This window comes from Caretta caretta, chromosome 7 (genome assembly GCF_965140235.1).
Source record: "Caretta caretta isolate rCarCar2 chromosome 7, rCarCar1.hap1, whole genome shotgun sequence".
NCBI lineage: Eukaryota > Metazoa > Chordata > Testudines > Cheloniidae > Caretta > Caretta caretta.
In genome coordinates, this window is record NC_134212.1 from 42,691,837 (window position 1) to 42,714,033 (window position 22,197).

General features: G+C 39.4%; 1 protein-coding gene across 2 annotated transcripts in view; it reads left to right on the top strand.

The window, feature by feature from the left end:
* RFT1 (RFT1 glycolipid translocator homolog) overlaps positions 1–22,197 on the top strand; it is a 57,682-nt gene that overhangs the window by 14,384 nt on the left and 21,101 nt on the right. Inside the window, exons 8-13 of one of the 2 annotated variants that reach the window (XM_048856671.2) lie at positions 107–157; positions 1,326–1,456; positions 4,047–4,191; positions 7,823–7,928; positions 12,262–12,511; positions 17,966–19,127. In XM_048856671.2, the coding sequence (XP_048712628.1) occupies positions 107–157; positions 1,326–1,456; positions 4,047–4,191; positions 7,823–7,928; positions 12,262–12,511; positions 17,966–18,130 (848 nt within the window). In that variant the 3' untranslated portion in view covers positions 18,131–19,127. Of the gene's footprint in view, positions 1–106; positions 158–1,325; positions 1,457–4,046; positions 4,192–7,822; positions 7,929–12,261; positions 12,512–17,965; positions 19,128–22,197 lie in introns of those variants that run through there. The other variant, XM_048856672.2, reaches the window with a different exon arrangement.

The following is a 22,197-nucleotide window of genomic DNA, read 5'->3' on the forward strand; positions in this document are numbered from 1 at the left end:
TTCATTTGGCTTCCTCACAACATTGCCTGCTACAAGTATATGAATAAAAACTGGAAAAGGATAACATTCATTGTTAGTTGTTAATTTCTTTGTTTTGAATTTACAGGTGAAAGATACGTGATGACTTTTTTGAATGTGCTAAATTTTGGAGACCAGGGTAAGCATGATATATTACCAAGTGGTAACAAACTTATTTGGTTTATGCTTTTACATAAAACTTTGAAATTAAGAAACCACATTGAAAAGGTATTTTGAAACTTCAGAGATGATCTCAAAGCCTTAATGACTTTGTACTGAAATGATGGGGAAGTGCGAGATGTAGAGAGAGAAGATGTTGGTAGTTTATGATCAAAGGCTTTAATTTTATGTTTCTCTTGATGAAAACTTTTCCCATAGTAATTGAGAAGGAAAGAACATTGTACATTTTGCAGTGTATCTTACTTAGCACTTTTTAAAAATGGTTTTTGCCTCCTTTTGAGGCTTTTGCTGCCTTCTCTTCTCTCTTTGAATGTGTGCATTTATTGCATTTGATTTCTCTGCTTGTTATTCCAAGGCACCAGCAACTCAAATTTAAAAATAATCAATGCTGTTGCATTAGTGTAACACTGTATTTTTCCCAGGGTTGGGAAACTATCTAGGGCCATTATTTCATTCATAGGTCATGGTCCTGAAAAGAGTTATGTATGTATTTAATACACTGTGAGTAGTCATGTTGTAGTAATGAACAGTAGTTTTTGCAAGATTGGACCCTACTCAACTTCTTATTGGGGGTAGAATTGTTAGAAGAGTGCTGTAGAGTGTCATTCTGGTAGCTTATATAAAATTCTTCCATTTGAATGAAAACAAAAAAAGGCCTTGCATTTGAAGATGGCTATTCCCTTTTTTTGAGTTCCTGAAGTCCTGATATTGTACCCATTCAGTGAAACAACATTTGTTCTACGGTGTCTACTGACCTTATCTCAACGAGTTTTTCCTACAATCATCCCCTGCTAATGTTAATGTAATTTGAGGGGCATTTGCACATAAATTAAGTTTCACTCAAACTTGTCTTTCTGTCCAAAAGTGAGATTTGCAATTCCAGCAGCTTACTGCTATCAATGTGTTTAGGTCCAAAATCCTTATGGATCGGAATGATGCTTCTTTTAAAAGTGTTCTACTATATATGGAGAGACAAAGTGCTGTTTGTTTTATGACCATTCACCAGAAAAGTCAGCTCAAAAGGAGCTTGTGTGCACATAACTTTTTAAGATCTAGAACTAGGAAGCTGAAAATAAAATATTTTATAAAAGTTAATATATTGTTTCTCTGTTTTTGTTTTGTTTAAGGTGTGTATGACATAGTGAATAACCTTGGTTCTCTGGTGGCTAGATTTATCTTTTTGCCAGTAGAGGAGAGTTTTTACATTTTCTTTGCTAAGGTGCTGGAAAGAGGGATGGATGTAAAGCTACAGAAACAAGTAGGTTGAGTGTAATTCTAAATGAGTAAACATCTGCTATAGAACTGTGCTTTAAAATAAGTAAAGAATTAATCATAAAAATCTACTAGCTCCTACAGGGAGTAAGTTTTTTTTCCTTCAATATTTAGGGGAAGGGAAAGGGTGGGAAAGTCATTGCAAAAGTGTGTTCCTCAAAGACTGTAGAAGTCAGAACACAGACATCTGCACTGTCAAATTTCTTAATCCATTTTGGTTAATTAGGATGCCAAATCTAATCAAGTTTTTTTTTTGCAGGATCACGACTAAGAATGTTTTTTTGGAGGATCAGAGTTGTAAAAAGAAGTGAAATAGAAAATAAAGAAGGATTGGGGAGGGGTGAAAGAGTATTAAAATAAACCAACTGGTAAAATGCTAATAGGTCATCCCATCTCAAAAAAAGATACATTAGAATTTTTGGAAAAGTACAGAGGAGGGCAACAAAAATGATCATGGGTATGGAACAGCTTCGATGTGAGGAGAGAGAAAAAAGACTGGAACTTTTCAGCTTCGAAAAGAGATGGGGTGGAGGGGACGGGAATGTGATAGAGGTCTATAAAATCACAAATGGAATGGAGAAAGTGAATAAGGAAGTGTTATTTACCCCTTCATTTACCACAAGAACTAGGGGTCACCCGATGAAATTAATAGGCATAGGTTTAAAACACAAGTATTTCTTCACACAATGCTCAATAAAAGTGTTAAACTCATTGCCAGGGGATGCTGTGAAGGCCAAAAGTATAACTGGGCTCAAAAAATAATTAGACAGGTCCATCAATGGCTGTTATGGTCAGGAATGCCAACCCCATGCTCTAGGTGTTCCAGAAGCTATGACTGGATGAAAGGGGGTGGACCATTCAATTATTACTCTGCTCTGTTCATTCCCTCTTAAGCATCTGGCACTGACCACTATGGGAAGACAGGATGCTGGGATAGATGAACCATTGGTCTGGCCCAGAATGGCCACTCTTACGTTCTTAAGTAAAAATGAATAAAGGGATCAAAACTCCATAGTATGGTATTTCCCAGAATGTTCGCTTCAATGTTAATACACTGCGAAATAGTTTTACATAAACCTTACCCAACTCATTTGCACACACCCCATTTAGGTTGTCTTATTCTAGGTTAACTGACAAAAATGCTCCTAGTTACTTTGTGTAATGCTTTGAAAATATATGGAACTCAACAAGTACTATATAGTTGTATTGCCACTTACTACACTAAAAAAATAGGGTTTTTTTTCAGTTTTGAAAAGAGAATAATCAGATGGGACTATAACTGAGCTATTTGAGATTATGAAGTGCATAGTAAAAACTGCCTTGTACTGCCTTTTCATGGTGGTAAATAACTGTACAACAAGGGAAGTGGGAAGTGAATTATAGATGCAAGTCTATGTAAGGAATACTTCATAAAATATAAAGTTCAGCCTCTGGAATTTACTAATAGTTTAATTGGATATTTTATTTTCAGTAGTACTTGTTGGTACACATGATAAAACAGGGTAAATAAAATCTCTTGCTTCAGGGCATTGGTTGATTGGTGCATGGGGTAACAAATGTATATTTTCTCATGTTCAGTATTGTATAATTGGCCAAGCGCCTTATAAATTTTCACATTTCTGTCACCTATCTAATATAGGCCAGTGTTACGGAAGGGACACTAGAGTTAACAGACTGTTCTGGTATGGCAAATGCTGTGTTCCTGCACAGCAGTAAAAATCGTACTTCTGCCACTCAATCACTGTGGCCTTGGGAAAATACTTTGCCCTTCTCAGTTTACCACTAATTCAGTGAGGCTTAATGTAATGTATAGAGCTTTGAACATATAAAACGCCAAGTAGATGACAAGTATGTTAAGATTAAAAGTGTATGTTTGTACACAAAATGTATGGGGATAACTCAAAACTTAACAAAAAAAAAAAACGAGGAGTACTTGTGGCACCTTGGAGACTAACATTTTTTTGGGCATAAGCTTTCATGGGCTAAAACCCACTTCATCGGATACGTGCAGTGGAAAATACAGTAGGAAGATATATATACACACAGAGAACATGAAAAAATGGATGTTGCCATACCAACTGTAGTGAGACCAATTAATTAAGGTGGGCTATTATCAGCAGGAGGAAAAAAAACTTTTGTAGTGATAATCAGGATGGCCCATTTCAAAAAGAAAAGGCGTACTAGTGGCACCTCAGAGACTAACCAATTTATTTGAGCATAAGCTGTAGCTCACGAAAGCTTATGCTCAAATAAATTGGTTAGTCTCTGAGGTGCCACTAGTACGCCTTTTCTTTTTGCGAATACAGACTAACACGGCTGCTACTCTGAAACCATTTCAAACAGTTGACAAGAAGGTGTAACAGTAGGGGGGAAAAAGTACTTTTTTTTTTTTTTTGGGCTGATACAGACTAACACGGCTACCACTCTAAAAACTTAAAGAAACCTTTACCATCTGTCTAAAGCAGTAGAAAAATGCTGTTCTTTTTTAAAGTAATTCTTTGTGAAAATGTCCATGAAAATAAACTGCAGAATTCTGTAGCTTCTGATTCATGTAGATTATAAAATTCTTTCCCTAGGATGATATTGCAATGGCTGCAGCGGTGTTAGAGTCATTGTTAAAACTCGTGCTTCTGGTTGGCCTGAGCATTACAGTTTTTGGCTACGCCTATTCTCAACTGGCTCTGGATATTTATGGAGGTTCAATGCTCAGTTCGGGATCAGGTAACTAATCACTTTTTGCCAGTTTTAGAAGTCTTTCTGAACAGAAGATGCAGATTTATTGAGTTATTTTACAAATCACATGTTGTCAGTCGAGCAAAATTGTCTGATAAGTAGAAAAGCACTTCTATCTGCTTGTGCATGAGTTTCTGCATTGCAGTCTACAGTATCCTGCACTGACCTCACTTTGGATAATCTGCTACATCCGTTTGTTCAGTTATACACCCCTAATTTCAGAATTTAACGGCACTAGGGAACCAACTTGCCAGGTAGCCGTTGAGAACTGCCATGGAAGATAGAAGCACTATGTAATTACATTTGGCTCTAGACAGATTTGAAGCTAATAATTTGTAGGGTTCTATTTTATTCTTTTTGCAGGGTAATCCTTTGGGAGGGGGGCATTCCATGTGTTGCATTTTCAGATTTATGTAGCAATTAACTGGTATGTTTATAATAATGGATATCTTTATGAGAGTGGTGTTACAGATGCATTTTATATACAGTTTTGTGTGTGTCCAGTTCATCAGTGCAGCTGTAGGTTTCCATTATAACCTATTGTTGTTATCCTTCATTTCAAATCACATTTGACAGGGATTTAGAGCCAAATTCCTCCCTTGTGCATACATATCCAGCTCCCGTGGAGGCCTGTGGGTTAGTTTTGTCTATTTGAGTCCAGAATTTGGTTTTTAGTATTCAAGCGCTAAGTAGTTATCTTCAGTTTTAATCTGCTGGAGAGTTTAATTAGTGATCACATAATTTTTTTCAAGATTTCCCATGGTTGAAAGTTACTTTAAAAGGTAATGTGTGTTTGGTTATTCCATAATGCAGTATTACCAACCCCAAGAGATCAAAAATCATGAGTCAATCTTCCACAGTCCCAACAAAAAAGATATTGTGGGTTCTTTTTATTGGTTTTCCAGCTTCTGAATCTTTAGGGTCATGTTCTGAAGGCTTTCTTTGCAACCAAGAGGGCTACAAACTTCTTTATTTTTAAACATGGAAAGCTGAGATGCTTGCTTAATTACATGATTCCAGGAGCCAAAGGTTGAGGAAAACACCAAGTATTATGAGACTTGTGATAAAAGTATCAGAGCTGAAAACAAAACAAAGAAGGGTGTGTTTGTGTCTTGTGTGTGGCTTTTTTTTTTTTTTTTTAAGACTAGCAAAAACATTTATTTGAAAACTGCTTCTGTACTGAGCATACTATTATTTGTAAATCTATAAAATTATGATGCAGGTCTGTGGCAATCGTTATATGTATTATTCAAAGCTGTTAGATTATTCAAAACAGTAATCACTGTCTCAGTAGTATTCACTGGGGGTGATTTGGGTTTAAGATTTAACAGTTTCAGTGCAGCTTTACATGTTAAAGGGTAAAACGTACAACTGGAAAATAATTTCTATAGGCTGTTGGCTTTTCTTCGTAGCCCAGAAGAACTGACACTACTCCTAGAGACTGGTACAAGTCCTTTTTCTCCTGGCTTTCTTCTACCTAACACAAAATCAACACATCAACTATCCCTGCCCCTAATCTGGGATCTGCTGGAGGAGCCTATGCATTCCCTACATGTTGGCTATCTATTGGCCACTTGCCTGAGAGTCACCCTGCTCCAGTGCCTGATACAGGTGCCAACCTGCTTCCTGTAACTTTCCTTCCCCCACCCTATCCATGGGTTTACTGCCAGAGCCTCCCCACTCCTGGCAGATCTCTTCCCAGCTGAGCTACTTGTTAGGTTTTATAATTGCCTGATCCCTAGCTGATTTCTCTCAGTTGGGAGGCAGCTGATCTGTCAGTTGAGGCTGGGCGCAATTTCAGTTAAAGGGTCAGCCTTCCTGAGACATTTCACTTCAATCTGGAGACACTGACAGTGCCACAATAAGATATTAATATTCTGACTGACAAACACTTATATCTTTAATACTGAAAAATTACAAGGAAAATGGAAAACCTTACAACACAATTTATTACATGGAATATATAGGAGCTTTATAGTGTGAAACATTGTCCTTTGAATACCACTAATTGAATAACAGAAAGAAAGTTGCAATTACTTTATTCAATTTCAAGATAATTAATTTGAGAGACATTGTAGCTCCATGAAGACCCTTGTTACTTATCTTTAAGGGGGTAGGCCGGACATAGGCTTGTAACAATTGCTGTTGCTTCTGCTGTCCTTTAATCTGCAATTTGATAGTATGGTGCAAAATACAATCAAAGAGGGTGAGCAATAAATATAAGGACTTAAATATTACCACCTGTTCCTCAAGAACTTTGGATTCTTGACAGATTAAGATGCATGTTTGGAAGCCCACATTGGTTTTTATAGAGAATTTTTAGCAATAAAGAAACATGACATGCATCAGTTGTCAATACATCTGTTCTGAGTACATATTTTATCACTAATCCTCTTAGATTTTTATTAATTTCAGGAAAATGAAATTTCTGAAAGTGGGTTGTTATAGATTAGCAGCAGTTAGCTCTTTTTATCAAGAGAGCATTTTCTATCCCCTTGCTTGCATCACTTGCTATCCTATTTCCCCCTCTAAAATGTAAAGGGGGAAATGAAATCAGCTGTTACTCACTGTGGGCCCAATCTATCAAACATTAACTGTACTTAAGGTATTAGCCTCTTCACTTCAGGAGGACTACTCGTGTGTTAAGTCACTCTCAAGTATATTCACAGGATTGGGTCCTATGAAGGTGAATTCCTAAATGTGACATGCTGACTTTTGTATCTACCCTGATTTTCCTTGAGTATCTGTCAGTTGTGTTAAATTATTTCATTTCCCTTTTTTCTTGCGTGCTTGTAGCCTGACTTTGATTGCCTGTATGTGCATCTGCATAGAGATGAAGACTTTCTCTTCACCTTAAAGATATGTGCTGTACCGTGGCTGCTCAGGAAGTTACTCCTCAGAACTGAGACAGAGGGATAGTGCACAGTGTAATAACCCTGATCAATTAAGTCTGTTTTTTGGGATATGAGTTCATTTGCCAACATTCATTTTTTGCTACCAAAGCAAACTGAAATGTTAGCTGCCATTTTGTAATTTTCTCACCTTTACAAGTTCACGTGGGAATCTTTCTTTTTTAAAGGACATTAAACCAGTTTCCAAAACTAGGTGTAGAATTTTTAACTCCTTTATAAATCACCTATGTCCCATTAAAAATATTCATGTAACTCCCAGTTTAGCACAGTTGCTATCTGTTTCTTATGACAATATATCCTGGCTGGAGTATATATCTTCTCCCTTGCTTCCACCTCTTGAGGATTAGCCTCAGACTTATTCCCTAAGTCCTCTACAATAGACAATGCTGGATTTAACAAGTTTTTGTCTTTCTTAAAGAAATCTCAACTATTAAAATATCCTTTTGACTATGGGGGAAAAAAAGATCTGAGCTACAAGTGATGTCCTTGGCTTTTTGTTTAGTCTACTCATTTTCTTGTCATGGTATTGATAGGAACATGCCTGTGTAATTTAGATTACAGATTGAACTTGAAAGTAGCTGTAATGGTAAAATCATCATTGAAAACATTTGTGGGGTTGATCTTTGAGCACCAGTAGATATAAGAAGTATATACATGAGGCTTCATTATAAGAATATTGGTTCATTTATTGTTTTATTGTTTTTTAGGTCCTGGTCTCCTGCGCTGCTATTCTTTATATGTCCTCCTACTTGCTGTCAATGGAGTAACAGAATGTTTTGCATTTGCTTCTATGTGCAAAGAGGAGGTAGACAGGTAGGCAAGAAGGTTTGTGGATCCATTAATAGCCCCTAAAGTGTTCCCGAAAAACAAATTTGCTGCAGGTGCGACTGTCAGTCTACAGTGCATCTGTACCTAGAGGGAAGGCTTAAGGGGAGGAGGGCGGGGTGGGAAAAACACTTCTGAAATTCAGGTGCCTTTTTACACACTGTTGTTTCACCACTTAAGCTTCAGTTTTGATTTTCACATCTTCAGTGCCAGTTCTAAAGCAGTGATACATTCTCAACTAATATAAATATGATCAAAATGTTTAGACTCTGGTTCCTAAGGTTACATACCTAAATCCATATGTATGTGTTTCAGTAAGTAACTTGATTTACGCTTTGCAGCCAGCACCCACTCCTCCCTTTGAGGTTAAAGGGTGTTCATAGCTTCTCAGCACCTCTGAAAAACAGGCTACTTATTTAGCAGCCTAAATATAAATTAGTTGGATAACTTGGGCACATATAAATTTGGACGTTATATACACAGAATACATATCTAGTCAAAGTATGAAATGGAAGAAAATATTTGAGGGGGAAAAAAAATCCTAAACCTTAGTTTCCATACATGTGCACATTGAGTAGTTTTAAAAGTATCTTCCAATAATAGCAATATTTTTTATTATAAAATATATTGCTTTAGTAATACATCTAATTTAAAAATTTCAGTTATAAAAATATTCCATCTCAAGTATTTTTCTGAATGAATGAAATTTCCTGTCTATATTTTCTCATATTTCGCTGACTATTTTAATTGCTAATTATTTCCTATTTTTCTGAAATCTGTGCTGATGTGCAGCAGAGGCTGTTTTTGTTGACTGGGAGAAGGGTTGATGCATAATGCTTATGACTACCAGCTTTGGTCACTGTTAAGTGGCACTAGAAAAAAATTTTTGGTTCCAAACTTTTTCAAGGAGAGGGTTTCACTATAAAGAATTTGCCAATCTCAATTATAGATTTGACTCTCCTTTAAAGAAAAATATATAAGCACTAAATACTGTATTGTACACCATGTCTTATTACCTTATTAATTCTAGGCAAGTGAACATAAATATTTGGCAGCACAAAAGACAGTGTATTAGGCAGTATATCAGTTAATTAGGTCCAGGGTTTTTATAATACATCATGAAATAGCTGTCTTATTAAATAATATACATAAAACTCATTGAACTTCAAGTTTTGTCAAAAGTTTGTCAAAGGACTCTTTCATGGAAAACCTAGTCTCAACCCCCCCCTCCCCCCCCCCCGCCCCCATCAGCTCAATTTCTGCGGCATATTGGTGAGTTTAAAAGTGACATAGTTATCAATATAAGAGGACTGCCAAAATAGCATAGTAATATAAGAATATTCATGAGACTATTTTTGGATTGGCAAACATCCTGCCTTGAGGAAACAGGTTTGTATGTCATGTGACTTGGCACTGAGAAAGTTTTCACATTTATATTTTAAACATGTATACTGTTTTGACCAAAGTCTTTATTAGATTAAATTATCAGACTTTACAGGTTTGAATGTCTGAGCCACTGATCCATTTTAAATGTCAATTTAATTAAAAGTTTAATTTTCCAACTGTGAACTTTTTATTTCACTTCATCAAAATAATCCCCAAAATTGAAACTTTAAAATTAGTTACTATTATTAGATTTTAAAGCTAACTTTTAACACATTTTGTGATAATTGCCTGCTTTCGTGAGACTGTATGCCTATCATGTCTTTTTGGCAATCTAGGCAAAAATATGGCAGCATACACTGCGTTTTAACCACAACCTTATGGCAGAATAATTGCTGTCATGGTATAATTATTTTCTGTTGATTTGAAAAAGTGCTATATTAATTGCGTCTCATTTTAAATTTTCAGTTTTTGTCAGATGTACAATGCATTTTAAGGCTGCAGATTCATGATCTGTGCTTAATTGGGAAATACAACAGCTGCAGAGTGCTCATATAATGGAAGACAGCAGAACTTGTCATTATCAGCTGTACTAATGCTGCCTTGAAGTTATTCACTGTAGTCTTTTAGACTAGGGCTGTAATGTTGAATTAATCCCTATTTTCCTGAATTAGTTATTAGTTCACATCTATTTAAGATGTCTTTCTGGGTGTGACTTTCAACTAATAAACTTGTTGCAATTCAGGATGATCAAGTATCAACTGGATATTTTTCTATGGATACTATAAAGAAATAGAAGTTGGATCAAGTGAAGTGAATTTTCATCTAAGTTTCTGTAGGGGCAAAATGGTTGGTATAGCTCTCTGCACACTGATTGCACATATACTTCATGTTGGAGTAACCACATGTCCAGCAATCCGGGAGACATGCATAAGTGCTTGCTGAAAATTAGTAGATGTTACACACATGCAGAGAGTGGTGTGTGTGTGTGTGTATGTGTGTGTGTGTGTATATATATATATATATAATATTGAACTGTGCCATATTAAAAATTACTACTGCACTTTAGTTCAAATTAAAATAGATTAATATTGCTTGCCAAAAGTGTTTTTATTTAGACTATAGCCTGTCATAAATATAAAGGGAAGGGTAAACCCCTTTGAAATCCCTCCTGGCCAGGGGAAAGCTCCTCTCACCTGTAAAGGGTTAAGAAGCTAAAGGTAACCTCGCTGGCACCTGACCAAAATGACCAATGAGGAGACAAGATACTTTCAAAAGCTGGGAGGAGGGAGAGGGACAAAGGGTCTGTCTGTGTGCTGCTCTTGCCAGAGACAGAACAGGAATGGAGTCTTAGAACTTTTAGTAAGTAATCTAGCTAGGTATGTGTTAGATTATGATTTCTTTAAATGGCTGAGAAAAGAATTGTGCTGAATAGAATAACTATTTCTGTCTGTGTATCTTTTTTGTAACTTAAGGTTTTGCCTAGAGGGGTTCTCTAGGTTTTTGAATCTAATTACCCTGTAAGATATCTACCATCCTGATTTTACAGGGGGGATTTCTTTATTTCTATTTACTGCTATTTTTATTAAAAATCTTCTTGTAAAACACTGAATGCTTTTTCATTGTTCTCAGATCCAAGGGTTTGGGTCTGTGGTCACCTATGCAAATTGGTGAGGCTTTTTATCCAACATTTCCCAGGAAAGGGGGGGTGCAAGTGTTGGGAGGATTGTTCATTGTTCTTAAGATCCAAGGGTCTGGGTCTGTAGTCACCTAGGCAAATTGGTGAGGCTTTTTACCAAACCTTGTCCAGGAAGTGGGGTGCAAGGTTTTGGGGAAGTATTTTGGGGGGAAAGACGCGTCCAAACAGCTCTTCCCCAGTAACCAGTATTAGTTTGGTGGTGGTAGCGGCCATTCCAAGGATAACGGGTGTAATATTTTGCACCTTGGGGAAGTTTTGACCTAAGCTGGTAAAGATAAGCTTAGGGGGTTTTTTCATGCAGGTCCCCACATCTGTACCCTAGAGTTCAGAGTGGGGGAGGAACCTTGACATAGCCCTTTCCCAATATTGGCTATTTTAAAAAACTATGTAGTCCCAGAAATTAAGTAGGCTATAACTATGCAGTTATATATTAAGTTTTAATGACCATCTGGCTTTGTTTTTTTAAGTCAGAACCTTGTTCTGTTCTATTAAGAGGTGGGCTTCATCTCCCAACTTCCTTCACCCTCTCTATTTATAAAGGCTAACAGACTGCTGGCCTTACTAAAACTAGCAACAGGCCTTTATTCAGCAGCGTGCAACAACTCCCTGTTACAAGACTTTTGCACTCTTGCTTTTCATATACCGAGAGAGATTTTAGACTGAACCAGCTGACTTGCATGATCTTTTCAAAGTGCTGATTTGTAAGTGAAGTAAAATTTTTAACCAAGGTTTACAGAAATTTACGAATGTGCCTTCTTGTTAAGAATTTATAATATAGGGTATAAATCTTCAGATTTTGCAAGCTTAATTAGTCAAATCTGGTAAGAGAAATCAGAAATGTATGGTTCACTATTAAAAATAAAAATCTCACACTTAATGTGGCTCTTCCTTTGTTTTCCTCCACACCTTTCAGCGAGCCTTTTTTATGAACACCTCTTAATTTGATCCCTTCCCTACTGTTTATGTTCAAAATTAACCATAATTTGGTTTCTTCTTTTAGGGGAAAAAAATTGTGGGACTCTTGCTGACATGCGTGTTAATGGATAAATATTTTCACTGCATACACTGCTTAACTCAGAGACTAACACATGTATTTGAGCATAAGCTTTCGTGAGCTATAGCTCACTTCATTGGATGTCTCTTATGGTGCCACAAGTACTCTTTTTCTTTTTGCGAATACAGACTAACACGGCTGCTCCTCTGAAACATTGCTTAACTTGTTTCTCTTTTTTCCTTTAGGTTCAATTTTGTTATGCTGGCCTTGTCCTTCACATTCTTGTGCGTCTCCTATTTCTTGACTCAGTGGCAAGGCAGTGTAGGCTTTATCCTTGCAAACTGCTTCAATATGAGTATTCGAATAGCACACAGCATTCACTATATCTACAATTACTTCAAAGAGAGCTCTTACAGACCTTTGAAAGGGCTGCTACTCTCGCCATCACTAATTTTTGTTTATATTATAAGTGGAGTAGTCACTGTTTTTTCAGAGGTGAGTGTTTCTCAGATTTCACTATCATTCTTGTAAAAGTTTGCTCATGTCAAGTAATTAGAAAATATAATTAGTGAGATTCTGATAATAAAAAAACTAAAGGACATGCAAGTAGAGTATGAGCATAAGCTAATAAAATGCTATTACAATTTTGCAAGGCTGATTATATGGTATATATGTATATGAGACAAAGGTGCATGATGATAAATTTAATTTATCACATGGGTATTACCATACATAGTGGTGTGTGTGTATGTACAGAATATCTATCAATGCCACGTGGCAGGGGTCTGATAGATTAATGAATCATGCTGTTTTTTACCATACCATCTGTTCTCTGCTTACTAATCAATCTTCATGGATCTTATTTCAATATCTCCAATCTCCCAACAGCTTCAAACAGCAATCAATAAAAAAAAAAACTTGCCACAAAAATGTTCCCTCTTTTTTGCCCCTGCCCTGGCACCCCCTCACCAGTATGTGGCATTCCTCCCCCATTCACACCTACCTAGGGTAGAAGATGGGCAAGGTTCAGTCCTGCAGCTTAAGATTTTCTGTGGCAACGATTACATGAATTAAGTCGAATATCCCATGGCTCTGAGGGGTAGAAGCTAGAGCTTATATTGGAAAGGGAGATTCTTCTTCGAGTGCTTGCTCATGTCAATTCCATTCTAGGCATGTGCACGCCCATGTACACAGTCATCAGAGATTTTTACCAACTGCAGGGTCAGCTCTGGTGCCCCCTTGAGTGCCGTGTTCATGTGTTGGTATATCAGGCACCGCCACCCTATGCCCTCTGTTCTTTCTTACTGCCCGAGAGGTTGGTCGGATCACCTTGTCTTGCACAGCAAGAGTGTTAGCAGTTCTTAACAGCCCATTGTTATTCCCTTTCTATATAGTTTGTAGGTACACTTTAAATAAGTGTTAGTTTAGTGGTTAGAGTCCCAGCTGGAACTTCACCCTGGAGTGGGTTATGCTCTGTTCTCCGGGCTTTAAACTTTGTTCATTGTGCAACAGGCCGATGCCTCTCGGTGATCCTCCCAGCAGCTGTTTGAAGTGCTTGGGAGAATCCCATATAAAGAATAAGTGCAGGATTTGCAAAAACTTTCATCCCAGAACCCAAAAGGAGAGGGACATCCACTTGAGAGCCCTCCTGATGGAGACCATGCTGCGCGTGACGTCAGAGCCCTCCCCACCGGATTTCGCTCCAAGCACCTTGGCATTGGTGTGACGGCCCTGCTGGCATTGGGATCCTCCCGGCACTGATTTCCCCCCCTCGCCGGTGCCCAATAAGTGTCCAAAGAAAAAGGGCTCCCTGGCACCGTCAAAGGAGGGGAAGGGGGCTCTGGGCAAAAGACCAAGTTCAGGCCATGTGCACGCCCCAAAGCTACATGCTACGGTTGGACCCCCTAGCCCAGCCAAGGATCCGAAACTCAGGAGCGGTAGAGGATCCTGACTTCTAGGGGACCTTCATCGCCTGAGACAGCCCAAGTGGCCAAAGACCTGGTGGGCCTACTAGTACCGCAAATGCCACGCCAGGTGCTGGCAGTGACTAAGGCCCTACAGCACAATGACAAGCCAATCATGGAACCTCCCCAAAGGGTAGGGGAGCACCTTTGGTCCCTGAATCACAGGCATTCACCCCTGTCCCCACAGCCTAGGACATCAGTCGCCGGCTTGAAGGCACAGGTCCCTGGTGCCGCACTCTCCTTCCATGAGACACAGATCACCGGCACCGACGCACAGGTCCCCACACTCCTGGTACCAGCCGGCCTCCCGCCTATGATCACCTTAGCACAGATCTCTATCACCCAGGCTCAACCCGACTCAACCCAGACCTTTGAAACACATGGGGTCCAGAGACAGGCGTTTTGAAGGTGCGACCTAGTACCAATCAAGTACCTGGATCTACCCTCCTGTTCTTTCCTCAACTGCCTGTGCCCCTTTCGATTGACATGGTCACGAGGGGCATCTGACTGTTGGATGCTCAACATAATATCCTTGGCCACACCCTACAGTTCTCGACTGCTCCCCCACATCCCTTCCCGGTCTCTCTTTAGGGGCCCTTCTCATGAGCAACTCCTCGCTCAGGAGGTGGGAAAACCTCCTAATGTTGGGACTGGTTGAGGAGGTCCCTCGGGATGTGAAGGGAAAAGGATTCTATTCCCAATATTTCCTAATCCCGAAAGCAAAAGGGGGCCCAAGACTCATCCTGGACCTGCCTCACCTCAACAAGCATCAAGCAACAAACATCTCAAGAAGTTGAAATTTCACATGCCCTCCGTGGCCTCCATCGTCGCTTCCCTGGATCCGGGTGTGCTGCCCTCGACTTTAATGACACATTTCCATTTTCCCAGGACACAGACAGTTCCTCTGTTTTGTGTTGGGCCAGCACCATCTCCAATTCACGGCACTGTCCTTTGGTCTCTCATCAGCCACGAGAATATTTACAAAGTGCATGGCGCCAGTGGCCGCTTACCTGAGGTGTTTGCAGTGTTCACATTTACCCATGCCTCAATGTCTGGCTGATCAAGGGCTGGTCTCCACACCAGGTGTGGCGGCACCTTGATTTGATTTCCTCCACATATCACAATCTAGGTCTATTCATAAATGAGAAAAAAATCGATGTTAGTTCTGGTGCAGCGCATAATGTTTATAGGAGTGGTCCTTGACCCTACTCAGGCCACGGCCTTCCTCCCTGAAGCCTGATTCTGTGCTATGTCAAACCTAATCTCATAGATGCAGGACCACTCTCACCACCACTCTCACGTACTTGAGGCTGTTGGGCCATGTGGCAGATTGCACTTATGTGGTCTGGCATACACGGCTCCGTCTCAGGCCCCTACAGGCGTGACTGGCGTCGGTCTGTGTTCCCAGCAGGCACAACATAGACAAAGTAGTCAAGGTTCTGGACCATATATTGTCGTCGCTCGCTGGTGGTTGTACCCCGCTTCGGTGTTGGAGGGAGTCCCCTTTGTGGCCCCATCAGTTATCCTGGTTTGGATCTGGGGTGGGGAGCCCACCTGGGTATGTAAGGTCATTGGTCAAGTTGCGATCGCTCCTTACATATAAATGTCAGGGAGCTCAGAGCAGTATGCTTGGCCTTTCAAGATTTTCTGCCTCATGTAAAAGGCAGGGTGGTTCAAGTCCTGATGGGCAATACTTCTGCTATGTTCTATATCAACAAGCAAGGTGGAGCCTGATCCTCAGCTCTTTGCCAAGAAGCCCTCAGGGTCTGGAACATTTGTTCAGCTTGCCATTCATCTCGTGGCCGCACACCTCCCTGGGACGAGAAACATTTTGGCAGATCGCCTCAGCAGGACCTTCTCGTCTTGCCACGTGTGGTTGCTCCCTCCGGAGCTAGTCAGCATAATTTTCCAAAGGTGGGAGACTCCCCAGGTGGACTTGTTTGCATCCAGGCACAATAGAAAGTGTCTCACTTTCTGTTCGATTTGGGGGACTGACAGAGGCTCTCTGTCAGACGCTTTTCTGCTCCCGCAGTCGGGGGCTCTGAAGTACGCCTTCCCTCCAGTGCCGTTGATCTAGAAGATCTCTAGTTAACCTCATGAAGATCAAGCAGGACAGAGGAAAAGTAATCCTGATAGTGTCATCTTGGCTGCACCAGCACTGGTTTGGTATGTTGCTGGACCTCTCGGTGGCTGCCCTGTTACAGCTGCTGCTCCAGCCAGCCCTGTTGTCTCAGAACCATGGCAGACTGTTACAGCTGAAACTGAGGGTGCTGCACCTGACGGCCTGGCTGCTGCATGGTTGAATACAGATGAGCAGATATGCTTGGCCGGTGTCCGGCAGGTCCTGTTGGGTAGCAGAAAGCCCTCTACCAGAGCAACCCACGTGGCCAAATGGAAACGGTTTACATGCTGGACTTCAGATAAAGGTATTTGACCCCGAGAAGGCCTCACTGCAGTTAATCCTGGATTATCTCCTGCATCTTAAACTCCAGGGTCTCTCTCTTTCATCTGTTAAGGTCCACTTGGCCGATATTTTGGCCTTTCATCCTCCGATCAAGAGCAGGTCGGTTTTTGCCCATGACATGATTGCTAGGGTCCTCAAGGGCTCTCGCACCAGAGACCCTGTTCCTCTGTGGGACCTCAATCTTGTGCTGTTGCGGACCACGGGAGCCCCCTTCTAGCTTCTGGCTTCTTGCTCCCTCCTCTCCTGAAAGGTCACTTTCTTGGTGGTAAAAATGTCTGCCCACAGGGTCTCCGAGATTAGGGCCCTTGCCTCGGAGCCACCCTACACGGTCTACAACAACAAGGTTCAACTGCGACCACATCTGGCCTTCCAACGCAAGGTTGTTTCGCAGTTTCATATGACTCAGGACATATTCTTACCTGTCGTCTTCCCTAAACCTCATAAGTCAGAGGAGGAAGCACAGGTTGCATTCTCTGGACATCAGAAGGGCACTAGCTTTCTACATTGAGAGGACCAAGTCTTTTCATAAGTCACCACAGTTATTTGTCGCAGTGGCTGACAGGATGAAAGGTTGTCCGGTGTTGACCCAGAGAATCTCATCTTGCATTAGTGCCTGTATCTGCTACTGTTACAATGCTGCCTTTGGTGGACCAGTATTGCAAGCTGTACGACCACGAACTCCGAGTCCACCTCCATAGATACTGCTTGTGAGTCACCTTGAATGGAGTCGACATGAGCAAGCACTGGAAGAAAAAATGGTTACTTACCCACCTTTCATATCTGGTGTTCTTTGAGATTGTGTTGCTCATGTCCATTCCGTTACCCACCCTCCTGCCCCTCTGTCGGAGTTGTCAGCAAGAAGGAACTGAGAGGGCATAGGGCTGGTGGCGCCTGATGTGCCAACACATGAGCGCAGCACTCAAGGGGGCATCACTGTCAACCCTATGGATACCGCGAAGGCAAAAATCTCCAGTGACTGTGCATGTGGGCGCACACACACCTAGAATGGAATTGACATGAGCAACACATCTCGAACAATAACAGTTAACAAAAAGTAGGTAACCGTTTTTCCCCAGATTTCCAATACGTCCGTCTTTTAAACATAGGTGGATATATGGTTGCAGAAATGAAGGAATGTGTAGCCTTAATCTCAACACATAACAAGAAAATAGTTTTCCTAAGTATATCAATTAGCTTCATGTGTGCATAGTGAATGGTATATGATGGCATATAACTTCTACAATGATCAGGTATATACCAAATGTTTGTTTATTTTCATAGAAATTGTATTCTAAAAATATTAATAGGGCCATTATTAGCTATAATATTTTGTAGGTTCAAATTATGCTAGCCAAATCTATCTGATTGCCTTGCCTGAGACTGGCAGCCGGATGACCACCTCAGTAGTACTGGTATTGTGGTCAAGAGAAGTATTAGAGCCTACTTGTCATTGATGCAGAGCATCCACCTCTCCACGAGTAATCTTTCTACAACTGCTTGCTTACTTTGTTTTCTTTGTAGGTATTCTTGTGCTGTGATAAAGGCTGGCTTGCAAGGCTGATTCACATCACTGTGGGAGCTCTGTGCTTTGCAGCAACACTTATCACTATATTCTTCACAGAGACCAAGATGATTAACTTTGTTAGAACTCAGTTCCTGTCACAATATACCAAGAAAGAAACTTAAAATGATCATGTACGGAATAATTATGTATTTTTATGTTTGCTACAAAGGTAATTTTTATATATTAAATATGCACAGGATAAGTTTTACACTGTGTAGCTGAAATGGAAATATTTGGCAACCAGATACTATTTCCATTTTCAAATAATTTAAACTCATAAAAGCTTCCAACATAAATTATACTAACCCTGAACCAGGTAATTCTCCTTGTCATTCTTATCAAAGCTTTTTCCTTCATAACAGTATTGCCTAACTTTGTTTTTTAGCAGAATGAAATAACTAGGACTTAAACTTCCTTGTAAGTGCAAGATTTCCTTGCAAATCTTCCTTGTGGGATGCTCCCATTGTTACAAATGGGACTACTAAGTGTGATGGTGTTAAAGAATTAGACTTTACCCACTTTTACACAACTATCAAATATTAAAATGGATGAATGACCCTTCAAAGTAAGTGATGCCACACTTAATTATTAAGAAAAAATTATATATATATACTGTGTTCAAGGAGAACAACGCTGGACAGTAGAGCATGAACTAATAGTAACTTAATAGTATACAGAAACAACATTATCCAGTACAAAGAAATTGACTTATTAATGTTGGGAAACATGAAACAATTTGGAACAGAAAACTTCAGACATTTTATGTTATAAACAAATAAATGGAATGCACAAACTTGTATACATATGCATGTGGATTGTGCAAGAGTGCTTGTTTTTCTACATACTGTTTACTTACCAGGGTATTGACTAGTATGCCAAAAATGTACTTCAGTGTTTACTAAAGTACACAATATTGTATTTTGGAAGGAAGTTCTGCAAAATGTAAGCCCCTCTCTGTTCTTTCTCCTGGGTGCAAGTCACAGCTGAAATTTCCCAAAGTCCAGAAGGTCAATAGAGTTAAACTTAAATTCTATAACTTTTATTTTATCTTTATTTTTAGTTAATTTATAAATACTAGTGCAAACAAAAATTTAAATAAAAATATTCCCTCATAATTCACATGTGTGAAATATGTCTGGATGACCAAAATGGCTTGTGTGTGTGTGTGTGTTGTATTTATATATATATATATATAAATAAAACCTTCCATCTAACAATGAAGCTTATCTTTTCACTTGCTCACAACTTTCTGAATAGTTGCCATGGATAGACTCCAGGGTTAACCTTAACCCATATGTGACTTTTTTGTTGTTGAAAACTGGAGGCTTTGGAATTAGATAAATACTAATGAAGCTTAAAACACATTTAGCATACTTCTAAGAACCGAACTCTGAAATTTCAGATTTCATAAGTGGCAGGTGTTTAATGATCAACATTCATTTTGCTAAGTTTGGACAGATCAAAAAAGTCAAGTGATGAAAAATATGTGCTGGTGCATGTACAGTGTGTGGTTCTTACTGAATTTTTAATTGTTAGTTGTCTGAGATGCTGTGGAGTTGTGTAAAATCCAGTATGGTAATGTTATGAACTTAACTCAAAACTACAAGAACACAAGCTCAGAACTAAGCTATAGAGTCCAAATTGTCATCTCTACTTCTAGAGAAAGATATGTGAAAATGTCAATAACCGTCAATTGTGCAAAAGCACACATTTTTGGCTAATTGTGCTTTGGAAGACTTGGCCAGGATACACTTTGACATGCATGTTATCCCAGGTTTGTTTATGAAATTCCTGCAACAGTTAAAGCTGGGCCTGTCACAGTTGACACCCTGATTAAGTAAAGCATTATTAAGCACTATGCTTAACTTCAAGCACATGTTTAAGTCCTTTGTTGAAATCCAGCTTCTGTTCAGCACACGCTTAAATGGGCTTTGAACTGGGGCCTAAATATCACAGGTACCTGGCCCTTGCTGTTGACCCTCCATCCCTTGAGGGTGAGATGGTAATCTTATGGTATGGGTGAGAGGCAGGAGGAGTAGATCTGCTAATAAGGCTGTGCTGCCAGTAGGAAGAAATCTAGGGAGCAATGTGTGGATTTCTTGGTCCTCCATTTAGTTGTTCTGAAATCCCTGATGCTTCCCAATGATTCATTGGAATAGCAGAGGGTTTGAAGGCAATGAGCCTCATCCCAATCCCTCTTCAGGAAAGGAACTCCTTCTGACACTATCTCCAGCTGCACCAGTTTGAACTCTCAGGGTTTACTAAATTATTTTGTTTTCCTCTGGAGGTTTTTCTGTAAGAGGTCAGGATTTGGCTTGTAATAAAGTAGTATATACCATAAAAATACTTCAGCAAAATGTCATGGATTTGAGAGAGAGAGAGAGACCTTTACAGACCTAAAAATATATTTTTGCAGAAACTTGGGTGCATAGGGTCTTTCCTTATGTTGGTGGTGGTGTTTTCAATTCTTAGCTGGAAGGTGGTAGTAGCCTGGTGCTCTGCTGCTTCTGTCTGTCTGGGTACAAAGTTCTTCTGATTAAAATGAATGCAACAGTTTCATTTAAATGTGTCCATTTGAATAGGTTTGGCTTATTTTTGTTTGTTTGTTTTTCCCTCTCTATTCTCTTACAACTTTTTTCGTGGCTTCTAGTTTATTACAAATACATTGTGGAGTACCGGGCCTTGGATTGCAGAATGTCTAGATCTTTTCCATTTTGTTACATATTTGTAGAGTTTTATTACCTTTGGGTATTACTTCATCATCTAAAAGCACAAGACAGGAGTCAGACTTCCAGATTCTATTCCAGGCACTGTCATTTTATTGTTGTATGACTTGTGACTTCACTGTGTTTTCAGCATCCTAGTCCATAAAGTGAACTATAACTACATCATGGAGTATTGTGAAGTCTGAAAAATTTGTGTTTATGTAAAGTGTTCTGAGTACCTCTGATATAAGATGCTTTAGAAGTATGAATACGTTTTTTACCCTAATCTTGCCTGCCTTCTCCAGTGTGCCACAAAAGCTTTTCTTCATATCTGGCATTTTACCTTTTGCTACTAACCATTTTCCCATTGATGAGATGAGGGTGGGAGACCTTAACATTGTTCAGGAGAGATGATGTGCTATTTCTAACAATTTTGTCTAAAATAAGTAGTATACAGTTTGTAGTTGAAATTCTGAGTAATTTTCTTAAAAAGAATTGTTGCTTTGATTACCTACTGGAAAGGCCTTGGAAGGTTCTTTTTAACAATTGAACATGTCTTGCCTCCCAGTTAAGTGGTTCAGGTCCTGACTGTAAATAATTACTGCAGGTTTAACCACTATTGATGACCAAATCAGAGGGTCTCTAATTTAATTTTGTCAATCAGCATTGATCAGTTATTCTTGTCTTTTTATAATACTGTATCTATTTCATAGATTTTCAGAAATTTAAAAAATTAGGTCATCTGGTCCATACCCTGGCCAAAGACCATATGATTTGCAACTCTGATTCTTTGTTCAGTCTTTTTAAATAACACTAACCTTCATAGGTTCTGATGTGGGAAAAAAATATTGTGGGGTGTAGATGGGGATAGGATAGAGTAGAATAGATTAATAGTAATCAGCCAGTTGCCTTCAGGAAAATATTAATATGGTTCAATAAACTGTTGCTCAGTTACAGGCTTGGAATATATTCCTTTTTACGTTAAAAATGTGAGAAAATTGTAAGAAACTGTGAGGCTGAGAGATAGGAAGTGTAGGCCTTTGAAACTGCCTGCCTCAGTTCCTTGATTTTTGCAGGCTTTAATGTGAATGTTGTTCATAACTTTCCTGTATAAATTTTTTGTTGCAAAAATAGTGATTAAAATTTCAACCAGGTGCCGCAACGTAGTTTCAGTCCCCCTGTTGTGGATCCCTGGTGCCTCAGCTGCTCATAAAGCCTATGTCTTTGGTTCCTTGACTTTAGAGAGGCTAAAATTATTTTGCAGATATGCTGCAAAGACCTGAGGCTGAGCCTGGAGGAGGGCTAGTTTGCCTCTCTCTTCTGAAAATAGAATAATTATGTTGTGTGCTGATGTCAGATTGCACTGAGAGGAATGAGGTTAAGCAGTTGTTGCATTCTAAGAGTGTAAAATAAGGATACTATTAAATTTTTTTACTGTTTTTGTCTTAGTGCATATGCCAAAGAGCTTACAGTTTCTTATATTT